The sequence below is a fragment of the Puntigrus tetrazona genome, chromosome 25 (assembly GCF_018831695.1).
Source record: "Puntigrus tetrazona isolate hp1 chromosome 25, ASM1883169v1, whole genome shotgun sequence".
NCBI lineage: Eukaryota > Metazoa > Chordata > Actinopteri > Cypriniformes > Cyprinidae > Puntigrus > Puntigrus tetrazona.
The window spans coordinates 3,989,747-4,017,452 of NC_056723.1; the positions used below are offsets into that span (position 1 = coordinate 3,989,747).

At 39.1% G+C, this 27,706-nt stretch overlaps 2 protein-coding genes and 1 long non-coding RNA gene across 8 annotated transcripts in view; 1 reads left to right on the forward strand and 2 right to left on the reverse strand.

The window, feature by feature from the left end:
• Positions 1–43: 43 nt before the first annotated feature.
• Positions 44–17,016, reverse strand: tubgcp6 (tubulin, gamma complex associated protein 6). Of its 2 annotated transcripts, XR_006248040.1 has the most exons (26): positions 16,874–17,016; positions 15,217–16,013; positions 14,969–15,132; positions 14,090–14,306; positions 13,375–13,536; positions 13,148–13,269; positions 11,779–11,842; positions 11,503–11,612; positions 9,896–9,987; positions 9,629–9,768; positions 9,085–9,234; positions 8,690–8,771; positions 7,468–7,556; positions 7,272–7,387; positions 6,532–6,670; positions 6,383–6,442; positions 4,582–6,277; positions 4,099–4,254; positions 3,849–4,017; positions 2,971–3,112; positions 2,493–2,687; positions 2,276–2,408; positions 1,268–1,481; positions 1,001–1,194; positions 204–351; positions 44–101 (listed from the first exon to the last, which is right to left on the reverse strand). XR_006248040.1 is itself a non-coding variant. In XM_043227760.1 (25 exons), exons 2-25 carry the CDS (start codon positions 15,976–15,978, stop codon positions 260–262), a joined length of 5,460 nt encoding a protein of 1,819 aa, XP_043083695.1. In that variant the 5' UTR covers positions 15,979–16,013; positions 16,874–17,016; the 3' UTR covers positions 44–259. The 2 variants fall into 2 exon arrangements, 1 of the variants encoding a protein (XP_043083695.1); XM_043227760.1 differs by having other exon boundaries at positions 44–351.
• A 150-nt stretch (positions 17,017–17,166) lies between these two features.
• LOC122330456 lies at positions 17,167–27,705 on the forward strand. Of its 2 annotated transcripts, none has more exons than XR_006248014.1 (4): positions 17,167–17,246; positions 17,555–17,928; positions 25,821–25,965; positions 26,931–27,705. It is a non-coding gene; the product is annotated as an uncharacterized LOC122330456 (long non-coding RNA). The 2 variants fall into 2 exon arrangements; XR_006248015.1 differs by having other exon boundaries at positions 17,186–17,240.
• Positions 22,848–27,706, reverse strand: part of plxnb2b (plexin b2b) — a 148,832-nt gene continuing 143,973 nt past the window's right edge. For all 4 annotated transcript variants that reach the window (XM_043227476.1, XM_043227475.1, XM_043227474.1 and 1 more), the window contains 5 exons: positions 25,790–25,937; positions 25,626–25,690; positions 25,103–25,178; positions 24,953–25,027; positions 22,848–24,526 (listed from right to left, as the gene is read on the reverse strand). In XM_043227476.1, the coding sequence (XP_043083411.1) occupies positions 24,422–24,526; positions 24,953–25,027; positions 25,103–25,178; positions 25,626–25,690; positions 25,790–25,937 (469 nt within the window). In that variant the 3' untranslated portion in view covers positions 22,848–24,421. The remainder of the gene's footprint in view (positions 24,527–24,952; positions 25,028–25,102; positions 25,179–25,625; positions 25,691–25,789; positions 25,938–27,706) is intronic.

A 27,706-nucleotide genomic window follows, 5' to 3' on the forward strand; every position in this document is an offset into this window, starting at 1 on the left:
AGTTATTGGCCTCTTCGATTCAGCTCTGTTCACAACGTAAAAGTCGATAAAGCTTTTTAACTTTAATGTCAAGATTCCAGTCTCACAACTTGGTTTAGCCTCTGTGGAGAAGAGCAGAGTGCACGTCACAACAGGAAATGATGAACGGTATCAGTACGGAGCAAAATGTTGAGTTCTACAGGCCATTGTGGTTCTATACGTACTGACAGGAATACTGAAGCACGAGATCCGGAGGGTTCTCAGATTCACACACAACAAATCAAGAGTCTTTGTAGTAGTTATTGAGGTTGATCCTCAACAGGAAGTCCTCCAGATGGGGCTGATAGCCTTTGTCCACTAGTTTGGTCACCACTGCAAAAAACAAGCATGTAGAGTCATTCAACGAGGGCTGTTTTTTTGCCTTTGAAACACGCATGATTAAATGTTCATAAGCAAAATGATCAAATAAAGTGACTGTAATTGTTTTGGTTCATTCAGAAACAAGATAACTCTTTAGAGATATCTAAAAGGACTCTTTAGAGATGTCTGAACATCCTGCAGGAACATTCGAGAGCAAGCTGTATTTGTGATGACTTTGTTGGCAACAATACAGTGTTTGTTTAGCCAGCTTTTCCACAGACTGCACCATCTGGTTGATTTTACAGCACGTCCTCGTCTTGCAAACTGTGCTTATGACAGCAATAATAAAAGAGAGATTTTCAGGGGATGGGTGGTTTAATTTGCCACAAAAAAAAAAGATGGCAATCGATTTTCAGTACAAGTCTGAAATAATCGAGATGCTTTTCTGCACGGATGGGCCGAATGCGACGCATAAATCGGTCGCGTTTTACACAGTGAGCAAGTAGTTTTAAGCAAAAGGGTGTGAATTTATTGTTTAAATAATTAAATGCTAACTTATGTTTCTATTGTAACATTTTGAAAACTAAATACAAAATACACACTGATTGATTAGACTTTCTGGTGACTGTATCTGGACTTTACACCTTTCGGAGCAGCTCACCTTTAAACAGGAAGCGGGAGTAATACTTGAAGGTGTTGTAGGACTGCTGCATGGCGATGAAACTGGGGTGCACCGGCTCCCCCTGCTGGAGCTCCCAGGGCTGTGCTATCAGCTGCCCGCAGAACTTCAGGATCAGGCTGAAGATGCTGTGGATGATGTTCATGACGGGGGCAGCTTTCTCTGTCAGCAAACCCCTGAGAAAGGAAAGGAAGGACCAATCAATCACATCTCCATATCCCGCTCTAGATGTCTGTGATGAGCGCTCACCTGAAGATGGCTCTGTTGAGATACTCGGCGTGCGTGCGGTGAATGGCGTCCAGGTCATTGGCGCTGCTCAGTTTGTGTGTGAACTCACTCCAGGACACCTGAAGGATCTGGTTGGCGATGTAGCCCTGGATCACCTTCACAAAGTGCTGCATCTCGTGTCTGTAGAGCTGTAGCTGATGGAACTGAGCTGAGCGACCAGCACCTTTCACCAGAGCTGAGACACACCAGGAGGAAGAGGATTATTAGTATCCAAAACGGTACAAGCATCAGGTCTGCTTCAAGTACAATTATAATCAAATCGGGCACAAATGCTAACATTTTTTCAATGTAGGTACTTTCTATTTTTTGTCATTTATTTTGATGTCCTGTAACCTGTAAAACATTTAATTTCTGTAATCACATTTTATTAAATTATACTATATATTAAAAATTACACTATTACATCAAAATAACATTCTGCTAATATATCTATAATATATATCTCTATAATATATATATATATATATATATATATATCTCTATATATATATATATATATATATATATATATATATCTCTATATATATATATATATATATATATATATATATATATATATATATATATATATATATATATATATATATATATATATATATATATATATATATATATATATATTATATATATATATAGATATTATATATATATATATAATATATATTAAAATGACCAAAATTGTTAAATATTTTCAAAAATGTTGTGTGTGTATTATGTGTATACACACCCACCCACACATACATACACATTTGCTTTATATATTTCAGAGGGGAAAAAACTGTAGCTACACATATCCCTATATTAATTCATTATAAGTTTATAACACTGTCTGTTCCAAAACCTAGTGAGCTGCTTCCGTAAGCAACATCTTAAGCAGCATTCAATGTGAATTGGACACAAAACAATTATTTGTGCAGAGTTTCACACATTTTCTGGGTGTATAATTAGGGGCGGCAGCAGAAATCTCACCCGTCCTCTTGAGGTGAAACCAGACGTCTCGTAGGGACCACACCATGTGTTTGAGCTGCAGCAGGAAGGAGAAGAGTCTGTTGTATTTGTTCAGGCAGCTGTCCGTGATGACGATATTCACCGGCCAGTCCACCTACAGGCAGAAGGAGTGAGAGAGATTAGGAGAAGATTGCATCAGAAACTGAAGAAGAAGTGAACTCGCGGGGGCGTCTCTGACCTTGTAGCGGAGCTCGAGACAGTTCAGCGAGTCTGGAGCGTGAGGATGGAAGATCTCAGGTAGGTATCGGAGCGCAAACGTGAAGTGGGCCGCCAGCTCGCTGTCGCCGTGAATGCTGTACTGTAAGGCCTTATTGAGAATGGAGTTCAGCACCAGCGGGGTCAGCAGCTCACCGGGCGTCTGACCGCTGCCCAGCTAAACAACACACAGCGACAGGCATTTCCAACAGCAGTAGGCTACGTCATATTCATTCATATTCTTTACTCACAACACAAAATGAATATATTTAATAAAAATAAAAGTTAGTAAACAGGCTGTTTTGGGTCATCAATGACTTCCATAGTTTTTTTTTTCCCCATGACCCAAAACAGCATGGTTACAAACTTTCTCTTCCTCTGTGTTCGGCCTTTAATTCACCAAGACACATCAGACATTCAGCAAAAGATATAGAGGTTTAGTTTGTAATTATGTGCAAGACCTTCTCGAAGAGCTGATCGCTGAGAGAGAGGGCAAACTCTCCATCCTCCATTAACAGGAAATGCCTGAGAGTCTCAAAGTGCTTCTCCACTCCTAGCTCCACGAAGAAATAATCCACCACGGCCTTATTTACTATAGACACACTAAAGAGAAAGAGGGGAAAAAGAGAGAGAGAGAGATTGACGTTTAGGGCTGGACAACTGATTTATCAAAACTGATGCATTTAACTACATTTTAAAATGTGCATTTAAAATATATTTCTGTAATTTCTTTGAATGAATACAATACTCAACTTCAAAAAAAATAACTCCAATAATACTACATGTATTTCATAAACACACATACCTATAATATTAGATATGTATCTAATCTGTTTGCAAATTGTTAAATATACAGTTTTATTTATTTTGGATGTTATAAAACATTTTTCAAATAAAAATCACATTGAAAAATTAAAAAAAAAAGTTTTTAAAATGTCTATCATGTATTAGTTTCTTCAGCTTGACGCAATTCTCAACTAAATGAAAATGAGAAATGTCTTTACATCTGGCTGGAATACAAGACACATTAATTTTAAATACATAAGTATAATGGTTTTAATCTTAGTTTCAGTTTTAGTTAACTATAATAAACCTAATCAAAGCCACTAACTTGTCTCACAAATTCAAAGAACAGGCTTTCTTTTCTAAATACTGCTACACTGATCGTATTTTGCTTTGAACCAACAAAGGCTCCTTCATGCCAAATATATAAAGCAAAAAAGACATTTCTCATCATTTGGAAGCTTGATTTACACATTAACTAAACATTACGATTTTAATAATTGAAGCTCCATGGTCCAAATAAACAGTGATAAAGCAGAATTATTTTTTTGCATACTGTGTAATGAGTGGTGTTGTAACGGAGTGTTTCATGAGAACAGGAAGTGGCATCATCTCGCTGAGCTGAACAGCGGTGGCGTCGGTGGCCCGGTGCAGAGACGGCTCGGCAGGAAGGCCGTTCGGAGCCCGAGTCACCTGCAGCAGCAGCTCAGATTCAGGAGCCGCAGCTAGAGCAGGAACGACAGCACAAACCTCTCAGTTTCTGACAGAAAGAGAAAGCTTTAGTGGGTCACGATGAAGGGACTCACTTATCAGACCGTACGAGTCCTGGTACTGCTCCACCTGGTACTGTGAGGCCAGTCTGAGAAGATAGCGATCCTCTGGACTTTCTTTAGGAGACAATCCCAGTCCTAAAGCCCAGGCGGTCAGTCCCTCATCCAGGGAGAACACCTCACTAGGGGGCGCTGCATTACAACATTACAAATACTAACAATATGAAATCAATAACTACAGTGGATTCACTTAGTGTATGAGTAACAGAAATTCCAAGCACATTTAACCAATCCCAATCTTACACCCTCCTAATAATTTTGTTTTTAATCATTTATATGTGATATATAATTGTCTACGAAGCATTGCAAAGCTAAGGCATGACCTTAACTTAGCAAGTGGAAAAATACTCAAGAAATAGGTTGAAAAGAAAAGACAAGATAATGGTAAAATAGTTCTGAGACATGGGTATTTTTTAAGGGTTTTAAAAAACTGCTACTTGAATTTTTTCTAGTTCTTACCCTGGATGTCTGTGTCGGCTGGTTTCTCTGCATCTTCTGAGGTTTGCTCAGATTTGTTTGGAGGTCTGTGTTTGTACAAACTCCCCGGCACCACCCCGCCAACCACACAGCCCATGCCCAGAGCGGAGTCTGACGAATGGCCGTGGACACTGCTGTGAAGTGAGCTGGGTCGAGCGGCTTCAGTCCCACTAACCACACACCCGATACCCAAGGTGGACTGTGAGGAATGTCCATAGGCACTGCCGGGTATCGGAGAGGGTTGAGGTTCAACGCCTGATACAACACACCCCACTGTTAGCGTGGAGTCAGACGCATGACCGAAAGCACTGCCAGGTAGAGGGGCGAGTGATGGGGTGCCATCTGGCATCACGCAACCCGCTTTAAGGGTGCTGTCAGAGAAGTGACCATATTTGCTCCAACGTGGGCGAGAGGAGACGATGTCCGACACAAACTCACCCACCTTTATATGGGCGTCAGAGGCATGGCCATGAATATTGGCTGTGGGGATGGAAACGGTCACCTCAGAAACATGTTCGCCAACCCTTATATGGGCATCAGAGGCGTGGCCATGGACGTTAGGGGTGGGGAGAGGAGTGGCCACCTCAGAAACAAGTTCACCGACCCTTATATGGGCGTCAGAGGCGTGGCCATGGATGTTAGGGGTGGGGAGAGGAGTGGCCACCTCGGAAACAAGTTCACCGACCCTTATATGGGCGTCAGAGGCGTGGCCATGGATGTTAGGGGTGGGAAGGGGAGCGATCACCTCAGAAACAAGTTCACCGACCTTTATATGGGCATCAGAGGCGTGGCCATGGATGTTAGGGGTGGGAAGGGGAGCGATCACCTCGGAAACATGTTCACCAATCCTTATATGGGAATCAGATGCATGGCCACAGACATCAGAAGAGGGCAAAGATGAGATCAGTGCTGGATCAGGATCATGGCTGTTTTTTCTTGTTTCAGATTCAGACTCTGACTCATGGATGCCTCCGAGAAGAGACACAGATTGTTCTTGCTTTGGCTGAGAACAGTGAGAGGGCTGGCTGACACTCTCATAGGACTTGGCTTCCTCTGTTGGATCCTGGGCGGCTTGCTTTGGCTCTGAACCTGTGCTGGCCGCCGAGGGCTCTGTTGCTGTCTCTTTTCCAGTCAGTTGTTTTTCTGTACACTGGCTATCTCCATCTGCCTCACATGTTCGCTCTTGAGTGGTTTGTGCAGGGGTGTTTGACTCGGAGCGGATTGGGCCCTTGTTTTGCCCCGAGGCTGTGGAGTCTTCCAGCTGCACGGAGCCCTGTGAAGGGTGTCCATGAACACTAGCCTTTGGGTAACCTGCTGGCACCTCTGGAGTGAACTGACCCAGTGGGAAGCTGGATTTGGACACGTGTCCGTGTATATTAGGTACAGGGATAGACTCTAGGAATTCCGAAACATTTTCACCAACACACATGGAGGCTGATGGATGGGGCTGATGAGGGTGGGGTTTCTGAAGGGATTGTAGGAGGTCAGATCCAATGTCATGGAGGGCCTGGGTCACGGCACCACTATCGGGGATGCATTGAGGCTTTTGAAAGAAGTCAGCAACATTGCTTCCCTTCATTATGAGAGCTTGGGCTCCACCAATAGCAGGGGGATAAAGAGGAATGGAGGATTCTGGGAGAGGAGGATCTGCTATTTGCGGATTCTGCTGGTCAGCGAGCTGCAAAGAACCAAAATTAAATCAATTAAAACAGCATCAGAGTAGGTTCAATTTATGACGCTGTAGAGGAGTTAAAAAAACCCAAAACAAAAAACAGACATGGACCTGATTGTGTAGCTGTACGGGGAGGCCCTCCTGACCTAAAGGAAACTTTTCCAGCATAGCCTGAACAGAAATCATAACAAAATGGTAAAAATATATCAAAAAGATATCAGACAGGTCCTAAAAAATTATTTTCAAGCATGATATCAGACCTCTACACTCATTTGTTCTTGCTGCAGGAATTTCACTCTGCGTTCATCGAGTTTCATTCTCTGCACCTTCCACATGGCTCTGAGCTCTCGTCTGGCAGCGTCTTCAGACAGCTGACTGTACTGAGCGATCAGATCCATCCTGAACACACACAGAAAATACAGCATTTAATAAATGTCTCTGATCTTTCTAGATATTGGAGTTTTTTTATAAAGTGCAACAGTGCAAAAAAATCCTATTAATTCTTTTCACAGCGAAATAGATTTTTACTGATAACATGAACTTTAAAACAGACCTACAGTGAGCTCTGAGGGTGATACGATATGCAGCTAAAAGTAAATGCAATTTCTACAAAAATGCCTTTATAATAGCCAAATTCTGTGTGTATGTTTAGATGTTTTGCAATATTTTTTATTGATTTTAATGTTTAAGTTTGGGCAATAATTTTTACAATTTATCTTTAATGCTTTATGGGATAAGTAATTCATTCCCCCATAAAAGAGTACATAATCTTGTACCATTGCATTTTGTTTTAATACTTTGGTTTGAATCCAATATCATAATGTTATGATTCATCTTAGAGCGGTTTTGTTTTGGTTCACGGCTCAAAACGCTTTAATGAAATAAACTGCTCAAATGCCTGCGGAGAATATGAATGGCAAATAGACTTCCTGCCGGTGGTGACTACTCCGCTACGGCTTCAATCGTTCTTTTTTTCTGACTGTTACTGTATGCCGCCCACCGTGCCCGGCGCTCCAGCTGCTCCTCGAGGGCCTGCAGCCTCTGCTCTCGGTCTCTGAGCTCTCGAGCGTAGCTGAAATCATCTTCCTGCTCCTTCCGTCTTGCAGCGCTACGCCACTGAAACCACATCCATCCAAGTTAGAAGATGGAAGATGAAGACGGTTTTACTGACTGGTTATTAATATGCTCTCTCTCACCTCCTGGTCGAGCTCCAGCTGCTGTTTCAGCTCTTCAAATCGCTCTCTCTTCTGGGCCTCCTCGGCCAGACGCTGTGACACCTGGCGACCTGCAGGGGACGAGAACGAGAGCAGCGGGGCGTCAGAGGTAATCTCCATTCATCTGCCTCCGTGGGGGGGGATTCTCTCTCACTAGTCATCCTGATAATTAATACTTGACCTCTACGAGGAGAACAGCTGTGTAGCCTCGTGCGAAAGCATTGTAATTTTAGCATCACTGAAAAGCTACTACAGTTCATGTTAAGATATTACATTATATTTATGTCTGAGAATGAGAAATATTGCCTTAGCAAACAGCTGAAATTTAGTATTTTCAAATTTAATAATTATAATGTTTTGTTTTTGCCATTATTTGTTTTTTTTCCATGTCTATTTAGTTTTAATCATCTTTGTACTTAAGCTAATATATGAACAATGTCTCTATAGTAACTAGTTCTGTAGTGTTTTTAGTGTAGTTTTTTTTGTCATTTTACATCTACATACTGTTGGTTTTTTGTATTATTAAGGTTTATGTAATTTGTTATTTTAGTACTTTAGTACTAGTTTTTTCAAGTTTTGGTTTATTTAGTTTAGGTTATATAAGTAGTTAAACTAGCTAAACTAGTTGCTGTATAATTCTCATTGTCGTTTAAACATCTGTAGTCATCATTTTAGGGTTTTGTTTTGGGATTTTTATTATTTTATAAATAGCTAGCTAGTTTTGTTTAAAATAAAGGTTTACAAATAGTAGCCAGCTGGGAAAAAATAAAATAAAAATGAATATATATATATATATATATATATATATATATATATATATATATATTTCTTGTAATGTATTTGTAATTTTGTTCTTTTATTTTAATGTTAATATAGTTTTGGGTTAATTTGGATTACTAAAAATACCCATCAAAATTACCATTTATTTTTCATAAAAAGGTTTTACTTTTAGTACTTTTAGTACTTTTAGTTAATAAAAAATGTCACCTTGGTAATTGAACTAAAATGTGTTTAATTTTTCAATGTGAACTTAAAGTGCCCCATTTCTTATTTCATAATTTAGAAGGGTGCTATTTGGGACACAGAACTGCGATGAAAGTCAAGTCTGGCTACGCAAGACTAATTTCACCCAGACAAAAGCTGCTAACAGCGTCAGGTGTGTGTGTGTGCGCATTTGTGGGTTTTGATGGGACAGATTTCTGACCTCTGATTCTCTCCAGGGTCTTGGCCGCTGACACTTTGACCTGGTTAATGAGCTCCTGTCGGGCCTGTTCAGTCCGCATGGTCTGACAAAACAAGTAAAATAGAGAGAGAGAGAGAGAAAATGAAGGAAGACAGACTTCAGCGCAAAACAATAAAGTAGATTTTAGTCCAGGTCAGAGTGTCCTCATGAAACTAGGTTAATGGACCGGCTTTTAAAATCTCATCTGTTGCCATGCCAACAGTACGGCTCTACCATTATTGGCTCTGGATTCAGCAGACATATAATCATTTAACCTGTATGAGCTATTTTAAAAATCTCATTAATTTACAACATATCAACATCTCCAAAATAAATCTCCACAAATCATTCAATCAGCATGATGACAGGTGTAGTACCTGCTCCTCCCTGCTGATGGCGCTGTGCCTCGCGATCGTCTCCATGCGTCCTCGATACACAGCACAGTCTCTCTCAATCTCCTCCACCTCCTGCAGGGAAAACGTCACGGCAATCCTGGGGACTGGGACATCCGACCAAAAAATGTAGTGCTGTTTAATGGACAGACAGAGTTAAATGTGAACTTCCAATGTCGTAATTATCGCCAATAAAATTTATTTGAAGTCATTTATTATTATTCAATTCTTTTTAGGTCAATACGAGATATATATAAATTACAACCTCTTTTCAGGAAGAATGCATTTCAGAGTTTGTTATATACACACACACACACACACACAATTAATCCTTTGACAGCACTATTTATTTTTTTAAATAAGTGTGGTCTTATAATTTTTATTTTATATATATATATATATATATATATATATATATATATATATATATATATATATATATATATATATATATATATATATATATATATCTTATAGACCCCAAAATTTAGCAGTGCTGTACATGAAACATTATAAAGTGTTTGTGGACCTGTGGGCAGCAGATTTTTAGCAGGTTGATTGTTTTCCCGCAGACGTAGACATCATTGGCAATGTGTTTAAGGAACACAGGCACGCAGTCCTCCACATCCCGAGAAATCAGAGTGTAGCCCTGCATCCAAAAGTTCTTATCTGAGGAAACAGATTCAGAAGGGGTTTTGCACAAGACATTGATTTTAAGACTGTTATTGCTGATATAACTGTGTATTTAATCATCTGAACTTTAAACTAAATTGAAGCGTGACATTGAGAAGCTCACCTCTGTAGGTAAGATAATCCTCATTGACCTCTATCATAAACTCTTTATATACATCACGGAAAACGCCACTGTACACCCAGTCTGAAACAAACCTACACGCCCACACAGAAATATTTCATTAGTTATAAAAAGCAAGAACATATCAGAGACAACCACGGTTAGATAATATATTATTTATAGAAAGCTACATTATTAAATGATGAGCCCGGATTGTTGGAATTATAAATGATGTGGTTTAGCTTGTTAGTCTACATTATAATGTTGACATTTATGCATTTGGCACATGCATTTACACACAAAAAAATAAATAAAAATTTTATATACACACGCACACACACTCTTAATGTATGCGTTATGTAGAATCATACACAACCATAGAATCAGCAACAAGCAAGGCTAAAATGAATTATAGAAAAAAAATATAACTTTTCTAAACAAAAGATATCACTAAAATATTTTTATTATAACTGAAAATGGATGTAATGACATATTAGAAGAATATTAAATTTTTTTGTGTGAAATATACGTTATGACTGATGAAATGACAAATAATAATAATAATAATAATAATAATAATAATAATAACAACAACAACAACATTTAAATATATGATCAGAATACCGCACTAATACAGCAAGATAATAAAGAGCTCCTATTCAGCTCCATTCTGCTGATAGCACTTTTTTCGTAACTTTGCACAGATCATTGAATCCAATTACACCAGTAGCATCGCATTCAAAAAAACGACCAAAGAGTTTCGATATTTTACCTGTTTAAAACTTGACTTTTGTGATCTTCTGTAGTTATACTGTTTACCAAGGCCGGCGGCAAATGAATGCTACTGGTCTAATTGGATTCACTGATCTATGCTAAGCTATGCTAAAAGTGCTATCGGCAGAGCCAGAGATCGACTGAATGGATTTCAAAAATGGTAAAACTCTGCTTATTAACTCTGGGACAGTTGGAGAATAAGACTATTTCCAAAAAAAAGTGAGTGTTCCTTTAACGATGAATTAATTTCTTTTATTTCACAAGCCATTAATTGATGGGCCGGAGTCACAAGGATTACTTTGATGTTTTTATCACTTGTTTGGCCTCTCATTCTGACGGCACCCATTCACCGCAGAGCTTCCATTAATGAGCAACGGTGTGATGCTACATTTGTCCAAATCTGTTCCGATGAAAACCTATCTAGCCAGCCTTAGGGTGCATTTTCAGCAAATTTCCATTACTGGCTGCCATCAAACATTTCTGAAACTGGATGAGAAAGCAAATATGATTTCAGAGCTTCTGCCGAGCGCAGGATTATCAGTTTTGTTTTTGGGACTTGACAGACACCACCTCTACGAGGGAAAGAGCAGCGTGATGATTCTCTATTCACGATGCATGAGAACAATAGCAGCATACGGGTTTGTTGAAGGTGAGTAAATAATGGCAGGGTATCTGCATTGTGCATTTAAATGCCAGTCAGACGCTGCAGAAACTCATGGTATCAGTCACTCGGAAAATATAGGGTGTCAAAAAAAACACTCTGCTCCTAAGTGACCTTCCCGAGCTGAAAAATAGATAAATAAATAAAAAGCGAAAGGAGAGGATGAGTTTCTCACCGTGTGTACGGCTCACAGCTGCTCTTCAGCAGAGACAACAGCACAGGATGATTCTCATTACTACAGTTGCTCTGAGCTTCATTATACAGATAGGACAGCAGCTTTACACCCTAAACACACACACATCACACTGTCAAATACACAAACAGCACCACAGACCGGCGACGGCCACCTGTCTACAACGTTACAGAGCTCAAAACAATGGCTTCAAACTCGACTTCAAAGCCCACGTCTCACACAGCAGTATTTAAAGAGAGTGACGAAAGCGTTTCTTACCGCAGGGAATGTTGCTCGTCCCACTCCTCCGATTCCATCCACACAACACAGCTCTGACAGATACCTGATCAGCACACGCATAAAGACGATACACATTATCCGACGACATATTTTACATTCGTTTTTACTTTTCTTTGCCCTGGTGTCAATCAGGGCTCATCAACAAGAATATATTTTTTTCTGCTTAGCCAACTGGGGAAATTAGCAAACATATTTGCTTAATTTTATCATTTTAAATTATACATATTAATAATAAATAATAATAATTACATAAAGTACACATCTAAAAGTATTTATATTTTATCTAAATATTTTATACATACTATAAAAATACATGAACATCTACATAAAAACAGGTAATAGAATAAATAGAAATATTTTAAGAATTATTATATTTACATTTAGAATTGTAAATCACACTTTCAAAATCAAATCTATATATACACACACACATACACACAACATTTAAGTTATATTTTTATACATAAATGGATGTGTAAATTACATAATACTTCAAAGGTACTACTTAAAAGGTAGAAAAGCATTATACATTTTCTAGAGCCTTTTTTAAAATCGCTTTCCAAAAAAAAATTACCTCCCTCATTGGAATAGGTCAGAAGTTCTGCACTGCAAATATTGCATGTTTCCACCATTTTGTTTAAGAATTAAAATTATACATTTTAAAGCAAGTTATGTGGGATCTGTAGTCTCAATGTCTGCCTCAACTTGAAAAAAGGCTTCAATCAACAATTTCACAATTCGATCTTCATTTGGTCATTTTTTTTAGTGTTTTCTCAGATGCTGAGCTTAATAACCTATACAAACAAACATGATTATATAAATCACTACACACAGCATCATTTAAGATCATTTAAGCAATGTTACTGGGATATTCACAGGTTAGATTTTAACATAGTTGCTAAAATGAGCCTTTATCCTACCGGTAGCGTTGATGAGCACATTGTGGCTTTTCCCGGTTGTCCTTGAACAAACTCAAGTTGCTTCACCAAACTTAGTAACCAAGTGCAGGATTTGCACTTCCCTTCTTTGCTTTTGCAACCAGTAATAGCACCAGTTTGGGTAGGAATGGAAAAAAAACTGGAGAAGCACATCCACAAACACGCTCTGCACTTTGATAATTACACACACCTGGTTCCACCTGACGTCATGTGCAGTTCCACTGACCAATCAGCTTCCTTGCTCTTTGTTTGCGCTCACAACCAATAGTTTCCCTTTTTTTTCCTTTCAGATCTTAAACCTCATTTTATCTGATAGATGTGTGTCTTTGTTTGCACGGTGATGAAATATATATTTTATTTTCCTTACTTGCATTTGGTTTAACAGCGGTGTTGAATGTGTGAAGATTTACCTGAGCTGACGCCCCAGTTTGCGGAAATGACAAGCGATAGTTAGGAGACTGAGAGAGGCCGGCGTGCTCAGAACACAAGCTCTGTAATAATGCAGGTAACGCCGCAGGCCACCTGTAAAGGCCTGAAACACAAAAATGCTGATATAGAAAAGGAACATACAGGATGTGAACATACAGGATCCTAGATCACCCCTAAAAGTACTGTTAGAAATAACAGCATGCGTCACCTGAAAGACAAGTCCTTTCTGACTGGCACTGCTCAGAGAGAATCGGCTGAGACGCAGGTAATGCGTGCCGTACTGCGCCAGCTCACCCAGCAGTCGAGACACACTCTCAGGGGACGTCCCGGACACGCATATATCCGGGCGAACATTGAACTGCACACTAGCCTTGAGCAGCAAATAAAGAAAGTTATTATTCAAATCAGGTGGTTAATTGATTTCATAATAATCCATGTTCCGTATCCATTCAAGGTTTTCCACAATATTTGCCTGTGGCATGTTACCATGCACTTTTTTTCCGGGTAGTTATTTGCTAACAACGTTCCTATTAGTTCAAATCATGTCCTGTTTCACTCTGAGCTGTCACATTATGAAACATAGACGTGCTTAAATTTCATTGTTGACAATTCTCTTTACACAAAATGATTTTATGGGTCGACGCGCGTTACGTGTTTTCTTGACATATTTAAAAGAACAGTTCCCCCCAAAATGAAAATTCTGTCATCGTTTACTCACCCTTGAATAGTTCCAAAACAGAATGAATTTCTTTGTTCTGCCAAACAACAAAGGGAGATCATTTGAAGAAATGTTTGTGCCACCATTGACTTCCAGGGTGTTTTTTTACATTTTCCTACTAAATTTAGACAGATTTGTACTTGAGAGTGAGTAAATGAAGACATCATTTTTATTCATGGGTGAGCTATTCCTTTAATTAATCTACCTCATTGAGTGGAAAGGTGGCAGAGGAGACCCCGATCAGCACATTGAGCACGTCTTTGACCAGCTGACTCTGGCAGTCGAGCGGCAGCGGCAGGAGCGGAGATGGTGTCTGAGTGGACAGAACGTTCCTCATTTCTCCCTCCCACAGTCGGTACAGCTGATCAAACGCCTCTCTGCCAGCCTCTGTAAGGTAAGGGGGCTCCTTCTGACCCGGCGGGCTGAAGGACAGAGAAAAAGATGACAAATTTGGACCATGTGCAAACTACATTACATTAAAACTACAGATTTGGAACAACATTTCGGTAAGGAAATCATGAAAGAACTTGAATTAATATCCCATTAATAGATTAATAATTAGAATATTGCAAGGTATTTATTATTACAAAATTTCTGCATTATTATTCATCCATATAGTGTGTGTATGTATATGTGTGTGTGTGTGTATATATATATATATATATATATATATATATAGAGAGAGAGAGAGAGAGAGAGAGAGAGTTTTTATTAATTGTTATTTAAGTTTTAAGTCACAGTGAATTAAAGTAAGAACATTTTAAAATACCATCTAGCTGAAACTAAATGATTATCTTTTATTTCATTTCAGTTAATACTTAGTTTATTTCAATAAACTATTTTTTGATATTAGTTTCAGTTAACTACACTGGGCACAAAATATACTAAAACTCGATTTTAACATTACAGATGAAGTTTTAGATCAGGTTTTCGAAGTCCTAAGCTTTGTTTACACATTTTTGACAGACAAAACAATTTTGTCATTTTTAATTGTTTTAATTGAGGTCTGAAAGAACAGTAACTGAATCAAACCACCGTTTGTCAAAGCAGACATTTTCATCCCTACTGGCCTGCTCTCTCTCACCAGCCAATGTTCTCCCAACAGCGCCGTCTGCCGGGCACAAACGTCCGCAGGGCCTCCCACACATCGATCTCAGGACTGGGACTTGTCTCAGATTGGGAATCTGGAGTCAGATTAGAGGAAGACTGGAAGCCTTCATCATCGGACTGATCCAGAAACTGAGGAACCTGCAGAAAAAAGAGCTTATAAGCTACCAGTTATGATAGTTTTAATGAGAAAACACTAGTACTGGATGATTTTAGCATCTCCACCCGTATGCCGAGTCCAGTAATGTCTGCGTTGCTTGGAACGGGCGGCAGGTCCAGTCGGACGTCCATATCAGCTGTTCTGGAGTGCTGTAGGGCACCAAACAGCGACAGTCGGGTCTCTCTTTCAAACCTCTCTTCGGTATCCGGTCTGCGTCCCAGTCCGAGCAGCCCGGTGCCCGGCGGAGCGTCCATGATGCTCAGCGTTCTACAGACGTCCCCGAAAACACCCCATTCCTCCCCGCAGATCAAAGACCAAGCCCTCTCCTCCAGCCGCTGCATGTCCCGGCTCAGGTACCCACCCAGTGGGGGTCTGCGTTGCACGGGACGCTCGCGCCGCATGTAGTTGTGACTAAAAGACTGAGGGGGCGGAGCCACAGACCCGGCCAGCTGCACCAGGAGCTCCATGATGGAATCGAGCTCGGACAGCCCGGAAGCGTCCGCTCCGTCCCGTAGCTGACCCAGGAGCTCCTCCAACCTCTCCGCCTCCTCGTTGCAGCCGGACACGCGGAGGTCGAACGAGATCATCAGTATTTTATTATGGGCGGGTGTGTTGGCCAGGGCGTTCAGTGGCGGTTTGGGTGACCCGTCCTGGAAAAGTCCAGCGAGGAGCGCGCCATATACCCGCTTGCGCAGGGTCCGGCGCGCAGACTCCCGCGACGCTGCACCCAGAGCGCGGCGTTTCCATGATATACCGGAGAGGCTGCAGTCGCAGAGCGCACCCAGCAGACCGGTTATGCTGCCGCTGTAGCCGTGGCAACCGGACATCTTACTGAGCTTGAGCAATCATGACGCAGCAGGACCTGCACAAAACAAATGACATCTATGTCAATTATTGTGTCTTAAGTATAATACTTTGTGCATCTTCTACATAAAGATATACATTTTAAACATTATATTTACATTTAATATCAGTGTTGGGGAGGATACCTTAGAAATGTAATACCTTACAGAACACAAGCTACCCTATTTAAACATAATACGTTTACAGAAGAAGTGTAAAGCATTACATTTGTTTATTTTTCTGAATTTCTCAAGAATATTTCAACAGTTAATTTTAAAAGCATGCAGGAGTATCTACTACATAGTAGGTCTCAACACTGATTATTGTCAGACTTTTAAAATCCATCTCTTGAATATAATAAAAAATAATTTTAAAGCAAAGACAAATAAATTCAATCTGTCTGTCTGTCTGTGTCTCTGTGTGTGTGTGTGTGTGTGTGTGTGTGTGTGAGAGAGAGAATATTCAAATGCAACCCCCTTTATAATCGTTAACATTTTCATAAGTAACTCATTTAATTTCACATTTTTTTTCTCAGTAACTGCAACAGCTTACAGTTATATGTATTTTTTTTAATTAAATGACGTTACATATAACTAGCTTAATGATACTCCCCTGCATTGTTTTTAGGATTATTTCATTTGTTGTATATTTCTGTTTCAATGAATGAAACATATGATTCAAGCCCAACAGCCAAAGCAGAGAGACAAAACATATTATTATATATATGATTAATACAGGTTTATTGCACACATAATTGGTTTATTTAGCAGATAATCACATTTTATTTGCGTGTTTAATACTAATGGAAGCAAACAAACACAACTGCATCGCACAAGCGTTGTCACGCTGACATATACGTGTCTGAGATCAATTACTCACGTTGGAATTCAGGTTTGAGCCGTTCGGGCTGCAAATGTTGATCCTGCATTAGATAATAAACATTATTCATAACAAAAATTAGCGTTTGGTGCGCATAAGCACACGAGAGCTAATCTTCCTTAACCACCGCGCTACAGGCTAAAGTCCCGCCCTCTCTGTACTCTCATTGGATGAAACTCAAACAAATGCGCATTCATTGGCAAACCCAGAAACACGTGTCCGCTCTCTCGGTCACCTCATTGGATCATATTTGCAGGCTGTGTGGTGACGTACAAATATTTCCGGATACTAAAAGCGTCCACTAGCGGCGTCACCGTGAATATTCAAGCGTTTGTTTCTCATAGGAGGGCTCGAGGTTTGCGTTAACGTACGAGTATGTTTACATTCATACATTTTATTTTCTGTATGTGATACACATTCTTTACCTATTAATATTTCATTTCTCATTATACTACTTTCCCTCAAGGTGACTCCCGATACTGCTGACAGTGCATACTCGAGTTTATGTTACTGTTTCTAGATAAAACTTTGAGTACACTGAATTTTTGATTCAACCCATAGGCAACAAGTCAAGCCGTTAATTATGTATGATTCTTGTAGTATTGTTTCGGTTAATGGCTCCGAATGCATTAGTAATAACACAGTTTTAAATAGCACATGAAATTTTACATTTACATGCAGATGCAGTTGGTCTCCTGTCAGCGGATAAGGCTGGTTCATTTTGCCCGAAGGGGAAAAACAAAGCAAGGAGTGAACTTTCTAACAAGCTGGAGAAGAGTAGATGTACCTGGACGCGAGAGGAACCCCATTCGGGTTGAAACTCTCCCTCTGGCTCCTGTGAGATATGCAGATGCTTTGAACGCGTTCACAAGCTACAGCTGTTTGTGGTCAAGCACTACATTATTAATCACGACAATTTCTTTTTTTTTTCTCGGTTTCGGAGCTTTTCTCAGACCGCAGCCACAGGAGAATCCTTGAAGTGTGTGCGGCGCGGCGTGTGAGGGCCCGTGTCTCCCTTTAAGGCGAAGCAGAAGAAATCTCATTAATATCTGAGGGTGAGACACCACTGCAGGTGAATACAAACACAAACACCTGCCAGAGTGGGCTTTCCTTGAGTGATGGCTCTCACGGCGAGAATGAAAGGGCCCTAGCTTCTTATTTTCCCAGCGTGTGGAAAATCTGTGCTGTTTTTTTCAGGCTGAAGCCCGGTTGCGTGGAATCGTGACTAAGTTAATTCAGCGCCCGTGCAGGGGGGCCGCATGGTCTGATCGGATTAATTCGGTTATAGAATCATGGGTAGCAGAAGCTCTTATGAAAGAGAGAGTCCCACACATCCAGACCGGCTCTTTCCTGTGTTTACCCAGAAGACTCCTAATGCTTACTTTACGCATTTACATAAGTCAAGAGGTATAAGGGCGAAGGGTTTATATTTAAACTGTCTTCACTTCATCTGAAATCTAATAAGAGAGACTTGTGATTAGATTTGAGACTGCGATGTAAATCATGAGGAGATTTTTGATAATCTGATTAAAGTGTATCAGTTTGGCACTGACTCTTCAGGTCCATTTGTGCTGGACTCAGGACTTCAGGTGATTTTTTTTGACACTTCCTCCACAGCTCTCTGGCACGAATCGTTTTTTGCATTTGTAATTTTTCTTCAACAACCCATTTTAAAGGGATAGCTCACCCAAAAATTCTATTTGTCATTCTTTACTTGCCCTCAAGTTGTCCCAGTCCTGTACGATGTTCTTTTCGGTAGCCACCGGTGTCCATAGTATGGGAAAAATAAAATACGGAAGCCGTTGTATGGTGGCTATATGCATGTTTTTTATAAATATCTGCAGCAAAAAGGAAAAAATTTAATGGCCAAATAAACAAAGGATGCTGGTTTAGTAATGGAGTTTTACTAATAACATCAAATTAATAAAAATTCCACCACTGATTAAAATATTAATCAGTATTTAAATCAGATTAAAAATATGATTAAATTTGATCATATATTTTCTACATAATTCAGACTTATTCTTCACAATTGAGAAATGTGCAATTGTGAAGGAAAAAAAATTGAATTTTTTAATTATTTTTTTTATTCTGTGATGAAAAATAAGCTTCTGCAGTTTTCAGCCAAACAGCAACCAAAAATCGTTTGTTTAAAAAATAAAACAAAAAATTATTTTGTGGGCGGGGCTAAGAGAAATTCCCGTTAACAGAGCATCACACTGGCTGCAGTTTTTCCTTGTACTGTTAGCTGCTACAAGCTGCTCCCAATTGGTAGTTACCACATCGCATTACCACTTTTTTTTGCAAAAATAAATGTACTATTATGTTGCACTGACAAAAATCTTTTGTTACTGCTGTCAGAGGCTGTGTATCCTTTCAAATTCGCTTGTTAGAAGCTAATCAAAGCAAGCAGATGTTCAGATTTCACCTTCATTTACAGACAAACTAAACTATGCAAAAATAGGATTACATTTAAGAGGCATTTAAAAGCCAAACACTCAATCCTTTTACATAGTTTTGGGTCTATATAGATCATTTTTATGATACTCTTTTTATTTAACATCATAGCTAATTGAGCTCTATGTTCTGTGCATTTATTTAGAGTTCCTCCGGTCACACTATCATTGTTTTAGGGAATTTTTTTTTTTGAATTGGATTTATTTTCTGTTTGGCAAGTTATGTTTTCGTTTGTATTGTGCAGACTTATTTTATATATATATATATATATATATATATATATATATATATATATATATATATATATATATATATATATACATACAGTGTATATATATAGTATTTATACTTAGACTTACTATGTATATATATACATAAATGTACATACACACACACACATACATATACAGTATACATACACACACACACATATATACAGTATACATACATACACACACACACACACACACACACACACACACACACACACACACACAACCTAACCCTATATATATATATACACATACACATACATACACACACACACACACATATATATATATATACATACATAAATACACACACACACATATATATATATATATATATATATATATATACACACAGTATACATATATATGCATTTAATATTTGATTATTTAAAATATGGTTCTTGAAGCATCTTCCTGGTGTATCTTAGCTCTTCTTGAAAGACATGAACTTCTCTGCTGACACCAAAATGACAGTGAAACCATGTAAATCTCATCATTGAAGGTCACATATAACGTCATTACAGCACCTGATTCATTAGAGACCTTCCAGATCAGGGGCCAGAAAAGAGGCGAAACCCAACACTTGAGAAATGACCGTGTATATTTATTCATATAAGGATCAGTCGGCATGTTAGACCTGTGGCGGGAGAGTCCACAAAAGCACTCGTAGTCCTCCGCAATCCCACAACACTTTGCTCTCGGCACATTCACAAAGGAAAGGGAAAAAAATAAAAAAAATATGTCGACAACAACAAACAAGTTTTCTCAGAGCATAACACACAGGAGAACAGTGTAGACAGATTTGCATTTTAATACAAAGGCATATATTTTCTTTAGGACATAAAATATTAACTGCACAGCAGTAAGAAAAGGTCGTGTACAGATTGTTTGTTCATACACACCATTGAAACACAATTTCGGGTCGGTACAATAATAAAAAGATTTGTGCTAATCAATAATTCGTTTTGCATAAAGACCAAACGTAATGGCAGCTGTCCGGAGGGAACGTTTTGACATTCTCCTCCACACATTTATTCAGCTCGAGCATTTTTCCCAACGCGGTAAAACTCCTAAAAAGCACACGCACACACACACTCACCACAAACACCCAAAAGATATTAAAAACGGCGCGTTTGCTCTATACATACAGCATGTTCAAATATATTGGCATATTCTGGCTACAGCACACCTCTGAATACTGCACTCACTGATGTCTAACACCACACTTCACGTACGCCACGACCTCTGACCTCTACACGCCCCAACGACTAGCGGAACCCCACCCACCCTGACGTCTTCAACACCGCACCGTCACATTTAACACTTCTTAAGGCACGTTTTGGCTACATAAAGGCGTTAAACGAAGCGTGTTACACTCGACTACGGAGACTTGCATCTGCGCTTGTGCTTTAAAGGGACAGATCGTCCTAAAAATTGCAATTGTTCACTCGCTGTCATGTCCTTCCAAACCCATACGCCTTCGTTTTTCCTGTGGTATACAAAAGGAGGAATTTCTCAGTTGTTTATATGTCCTTTTTGGCTTTTATGACAGAATTTTTGTAGAAAAAGACAAATTTCACCATTCGATTTGATTCACTGGCTTGCAGACCCATTCAGTTCTGATCTGTAATTGACTTAGATTCATTTTGATCCATCTATCTATAGATAAATACTTTTTCTATCTATAGATCAACTTTTCTCAAAGAAAACGTATTCTGCTAATACTGCAGGGAAACCTGTCAGGTGGTTAATCACTATAATATTAAAGGGTTAAGCAGTTTAAATGTAAAAAATGACAACTGATTTGTATCAGGCAGTTTTTATGGTAAATACATTACTTTTTTTTACATTTAGGCCAAAATTGTGGGTTTTTAGTCCTAAAAGCTCATTTTCATGATGGATTTATTCAAACGTACATTAAATAATGAGGTTTCTATTACAATAAGTATGCAGTATAGCACATATATTGAACTAAATGTTAAATAAAAAATGTTTTACTTCCTAACTGTTCAGTTTACAGACACTGAATGGCTTTCCTGAGGTAAATTGAAGTTAAGTGACATTATTTATGGATGACTTTCTGTTGTTGAAATCTGACTGCTATTACATGAGACACATAATGCATTTTGGTAAGCTGTACTGTATCTTTTAACATACCTTATGTTCCTTCATGTTTATTACGTCCTAGTGGAAGTGGAAGATTATGCATCTATTTAGTCAATTTCTTATTGAATTTGAAAGATTTTTTTACATTTTCGAAATTTGAAAGCTAAGACTTAGTTTCATTTCCAATGTAACAAGGATTATTGCGATTTATTGGACAGGAAGTGTGTTACAAATATTCAAATCATGTTTAGTCAAGTTTTGTTCGAGTGTCAAGATCGATTCTTGGCATTTAATGAAGATTCTCACTTAAAATAAGTATCAAAATGGAGGAATCATCATTTCAACCCAGCCCTTTTCTTTGTGTACAATATTTGGAACAACATAAGGACGAGAAAACAATGTATACACATTTATTTTTTAAGCGAACTGTCCCTTTAAAATCAAAGTAATCGGCAAGGGTAGATTGGATAGCAAGGAGTCAGAATCACGCATGCAGTTACGATCAAACGCAGCTCCCGCTGGTTTTATTAAAGCAGACGGGAAGAGAGAGAGGGAAGGCCGGCCAGTGCCAAAGCGCTTCACGCCAAGCAGCTCTGCCCGACTCACGGCAGAAACGGAGGGATCTCAAACGTCTGACATCGCAGGCCATCTGCTGCCGTGATACCGCTGCTCTCAGATCAGCAACGGCCAGCGAGATCAGGCCACTTCCGTAGAGAAGGCCGTGAAAGTCCCCGAGCCGCTAAAAACTCGAGTTCAGCAGGCCGCGTTCACAGAGACACCCTGTCGAAGTACAGCTGGGAGTTATGTGGGTTTTTATTTCGCGTCTGTTAGCTTTGCAGCTAACGACTGTATGCTAGTGTACTCTTAAATGCTGACAAAATAAATTGATTTACGTGTCAGGGACTACATTTTCTGGCAAGAGGCTGATGAAAAGTAAATTATTTATGTAGAACAGTAACTCCTAACAAAGCCTTGATTTTCTACTACCTTATTGCTTTTTGTAAACATATGCACTACCGTTCAAAATTTAAAAAAAGTATATATATATATATATATATATATATATATATATATATATATATTTCTTAAGTACCAAATCATCACATTAGAACGATTTCTGAAGGATCGTGTGACACTTATGACTGAAGTAATGATGCTGAAAATTCAGCTTAGTATCACAGGAATAAATTACATTTAAAATATATTCAAATTGAAAACTATTCTTTAAAAATTTTGAGTAATATAATCACAATATTTTAGTTTTGGTAAGCCTTAACAGCTTGAGAACGGCCGTGTATATGCATGAAAAGTCCACAATACCCTCTAAAATGAGACTCTAAATCATACACACCTGCTCCGATTAGCACTAGCGATTAGATTTTTTGTCCAGCCAGTAACACAAAACAAAAAGCTCCAAGCCTTTTCTTGGCGTCTTTAAGACCCTCAATCAATTGCAAATGTCACGTAGCTGTAAAAAAAAAAAAAAAAAAAAAAGGTTTCGTCCAAAGATAAAAGCATCTCTAGGAGCAGAATTTTGGCTGAGTGCTGTAGTACCATCTTGTTTAGTGGCAAATAACAAACAAATTAGTGTGTCATTATCCTCCCTGCCAAAATAAAGCCATTAACGATCCAGATCACACATCTAAACCCTTTCCAATAGAGCCGCAAAGAGTCCGATGAGAAGTTTTCAGTCAGTCCTGTTAGCTTTGCTCAACCGTCTCAGGCCAGAAACACAGTCTATGCAAGCTGAAACCGAGTCTGAACCGCTAAAGCATACGCAATCTTGCATAGAGCCTGTTTCAGGCTGCATACACGTTTATATTAGGAACTGCCAAAAATCTGTCCTGTACATTGACAATTTGTGCTTTACGTAATGAATTCAGTCAGTAGCAAAGCTTTCACAAAAACAAAAACAAAAAAAAAGGACTTTTCACAGGTAGCATCATGCGTTAAAAAAAGAAATGCCTCATGACAACTCATTTTTGATTTATTATTGCCTGTGTTGGTTTTCTGTGGATCGACTAGTGAGTCCATATGGCTGAACTGAAACAGGTGGTTATGAAACAGACAGCCATTTGATCATATAAATGGATACGTCTGGAATAACATACTAGCATACTGCAGTACACACTATTTTGTGTAGAAACGTTAAAAAGATGAAACGAAGGTCAAGATGAACGCACTGCATTGTGGGATATAGCACCCAGTGCAGTGTACTCTTGAAGTTTCAGCATGGATCTGTCCGTGAAAACTCAACGGTAAATGTGACTGCGTGTTAGAGATGCTAGTAAAAGAGTAAAGACCAGTATGCTAGTATGCTGTTACGAACATATCCCGACTGTCACCTTCAGCTGCTTTTGATTGGACGAGACCAGATGTGACCTCAGCGTAGGCACACCGCCAGCTCACACACACAGCAGGGACATGGGCAGCTCCCTTTTGGTCAAAGTATAGGCATCTTTTTGCTTACACATACACATAAACGCACGCACGCACTCACACAAACAGAAGCTTGAAAAACAACTGACACAAGGCCGTCTATTTAAAAAGTTATTTTCCTCTTATAAAGCTTTCTGCATAAAGACTGCACATTAAAAAAAATATAGGATACGATTCTTAAAACCTTTGTCTCTACACAGGAAGAAATTGAACATCTGATTATAGTGATGAGCTAAATACAGACGGAGCGTTCGTTCGTCGTTCTCCGACAGGGTTAGAGGTTGGTCACTTTGTTCTCCAGCGCTGCGGCGATCTGCTGCAGTCTCAGTGTTAACTGTTTACTCTGAGCAGCAGGATCTTCATCCAGAGACATGATGATCTGCAGAGACACAGACAGTACACACACTACTTTCTGTCTTATACGTACATATGTGTGTAAATATCTTTCTGTCTATCTATCTGTATCTACATATCTATATATCTGTCTGTCTGTATCTATATATCTGCTTATCTCTCTATCTGTATCTGTGTGTGTCCATCTATTTATTTGATGCCCCCCCTTCATTTTCAATCATCTTTTAGCTGATTATTTAAAATGTCCCGCTGTGTGACAAATTAAATGTATAGCATCTCAATTAATGTAAAATGAAATGCATATTAATGATACAAAAAATAAATCATAAAAAGCTTAAGTCTTAAGTTTAAAACACTCGTATGTGTCACTGCTGTCACTTGTTCATGTCAGTTACCTCTGTGTGTGTGTGTGTGTGTGTGTGTGTGTGTGTGTGTGTGCACGCGCACTCACCCCATCGTAGTATTTGCTGGCGTACCGGTAGAGCTGATGAAGAGCCACTTGTGTGTTCAGTTTATCTGTGTGTGCCTGAAAAACAAACCTAAATCAACACCAGTCTTTTCATTTTCTCTTAAAATCACAGAGAGCCCATCACACACTCACCCGTGACACTTCAGCCAGATGCGTGTTCATTTCCTGGTCGCTGACTGACACCATCTGTCGGATTCCTTTATAGTACCTGTAGAGAAACACAACAGACGTTCGATCCAAGCTGCAGATTATTCTAGCAACACCGAGAGGCTGCTTTATATATTGATCTGAGGGTCTCTGGCTGACTTTTATTTGAGGCACAGAAAATACTGTCGTGTATCTTATTTACTTGCTAAAGTGTCACGAACAAAACATAATCATAAATAGCTTTTGATCTGAGGCCTTTAAACTTTTAAAAAGGCCGGTTCTACCTAAGAAATGCTCAACGTATCCGCCTGGGAACATAAACGCAACTCGTTTTCCCCCGGAGGACCGATTAAAACCTGTCGCTCTGACTCCCAGGTATCGCATAAACCCAGTCAATCAGATCACGTGGAGAAAGTTCTCGGCGTTTTTTGTGCACAACACGCATCAGGCGGTCTGTAAACCGTCTGTGGGCGTTCGGCTGGAGGCTGCGCAATATTGGTGCACTTACTCGTCTACCATCCTTTTGTAGGTGGAGATCTCCTTTGCATAGAGTAATTTGTTGCTGGGAGAATCCTGCAGGCAACGAAGAGAGAGAGAGAGAGAGAGAGAGAGAGAGAGTCGATAAATGATGCGTTTCAGGTGTTGGCTTATAACCGATTCTTAAACACTTACCCGACTCAGTTTGTGCTCTGTTTTCGTGCAGGCGTCCATGAAGGTCTGAGCGATGACAGACAGAGAGGCGTCCACGACCTCGCTCACGTGCACGTCGAAAATGAAGTGAGGGTTCTTCAGTATGTTCACCCAGAAACGCAACGGCAGACTGCGGAGAGAAGAGGCTTCGTGAATATGTAAGAAATATCTCACTTATGATAGTCAAGGTTTCCTGCACCAGAACGTAATTTCGTTTAACACTTCGGCAGCCTTTGGAAAGTAATAAAAACGATAAATTCAACAACTAAATTAGATTATTTCATAAGGCCGCACAAAATATTAAAACCATAATAATAAAGCACAGTTCTTTATTTATACGAGTGCAGTACGAGTGATATTAAAAATAAATAGATCACTCTGTAATGTGTAAAAACAAGGTATAAAACAACGTAGTATGTATTTATAATTATTTAGTTTTTTGCATGTTTATTAAAATGCCTATAAAATGATTTCTTACTCAATCTTTTTATTTAAACAAATTATTATTGCCTCAAGTCTATTGTTAGCTTAGGTCTGTTTTTATTGATTATATATTACTCGATTAATCGTCAGAATAATCAAGAGTTACTGGATTACCAAAAATGATACATTTCGTGACAGCACTAATATTTATACACTATTCAAAGCCACCATTTATTTAAAGTTCTTTTCCTCACCATTTTAATGGTTTGTTGCATATAATGTTTAAAAAAAACCCACTATATTTATTTTTTAATACATTTTTATTTACTTAATGGTTGTCGGCATGTCATAATAAATGTGGAGGAACTAAATAAAATGAAATGAATAAATGCATGAATAAAAAAAATATATATATTCATCCATTTATTTATATATTTCAGCATTTAATTATTTAATGTAAAGTAATTTGGCCCTCCATATTAAATACATATACTATCATACTTAATACTAATATTTAATGTTCTTTTCCGCAATCATTTTCGGCGGTTACAAATATCTCAATTTAACACAAAAGATTATACAAAAATTATAGCACGTCACTGCCTTTTCAAGTCGATACCGATAATGAATACACTGATATTTATTTAATGCAGAACAGTACAAAATTCTATAATAATCTTACTTTTTATTTTTTTCTCAGCGGTTGCTAGGGCTCAGGTCCCCGCTTCAATGTAACGCATGAGTTCGTTTCTCCTTTTTATCATTCTCCAGTCAAAAACAATGACCGAGTCAAGTAACAGAGGAGTCGTTGGTGTCAAACGGTGCGGCTCGCATTATGTGCCAGAGTTTAATAATCACGGGCAGGGTTTTGTTTTAAATCTCCAACCCTCGGGAAGAGCAACGGAGACGCTCTCCTTAGCAAACACAGCTAATTACCGTATGTACTTAATCCATTTTATACCCAGTCTCTCCTGCAGTCGGAGCATAAACTCGGTACGGAGCAAATAATTCACTCAATCCGCCCCTCAATACTCACGCCGTCGGAGCATGAACACGGACAGACGGCTCTGGAATTTCAAACAGGTTATTAAACAGCTCCGGCTTTTGTTTCCTGTGAGCCGCTTTAAAAAAAAAAAAACCTCATTCAGATGACTGCTTCTGGAATATATATTGGCTAGTCGCATCTCTGCGGAGAAACAAAAGGTGTATAATAACAGAACAATTAAATTAACCAGGGACGTAATTAAGGTGTTTGTTTGGCTGAGAGCGGTTTTATATTTAATAGAAGCTGCTGGAGTGATGATATTGCTAGTCGCATTTACTCGCATCTCGGCGGCAGCTGTCAATCACGCCGCATCCGCGCAGCACATCAGGCGGAATAAATGAATGCGGCGCTGGCATTAGCATATGCCGAGCGCTCTCCGGAGAGAAGAGACAATCAGAGAGCAGAGACGCCCGCTGCGACTAGCGCTCGCT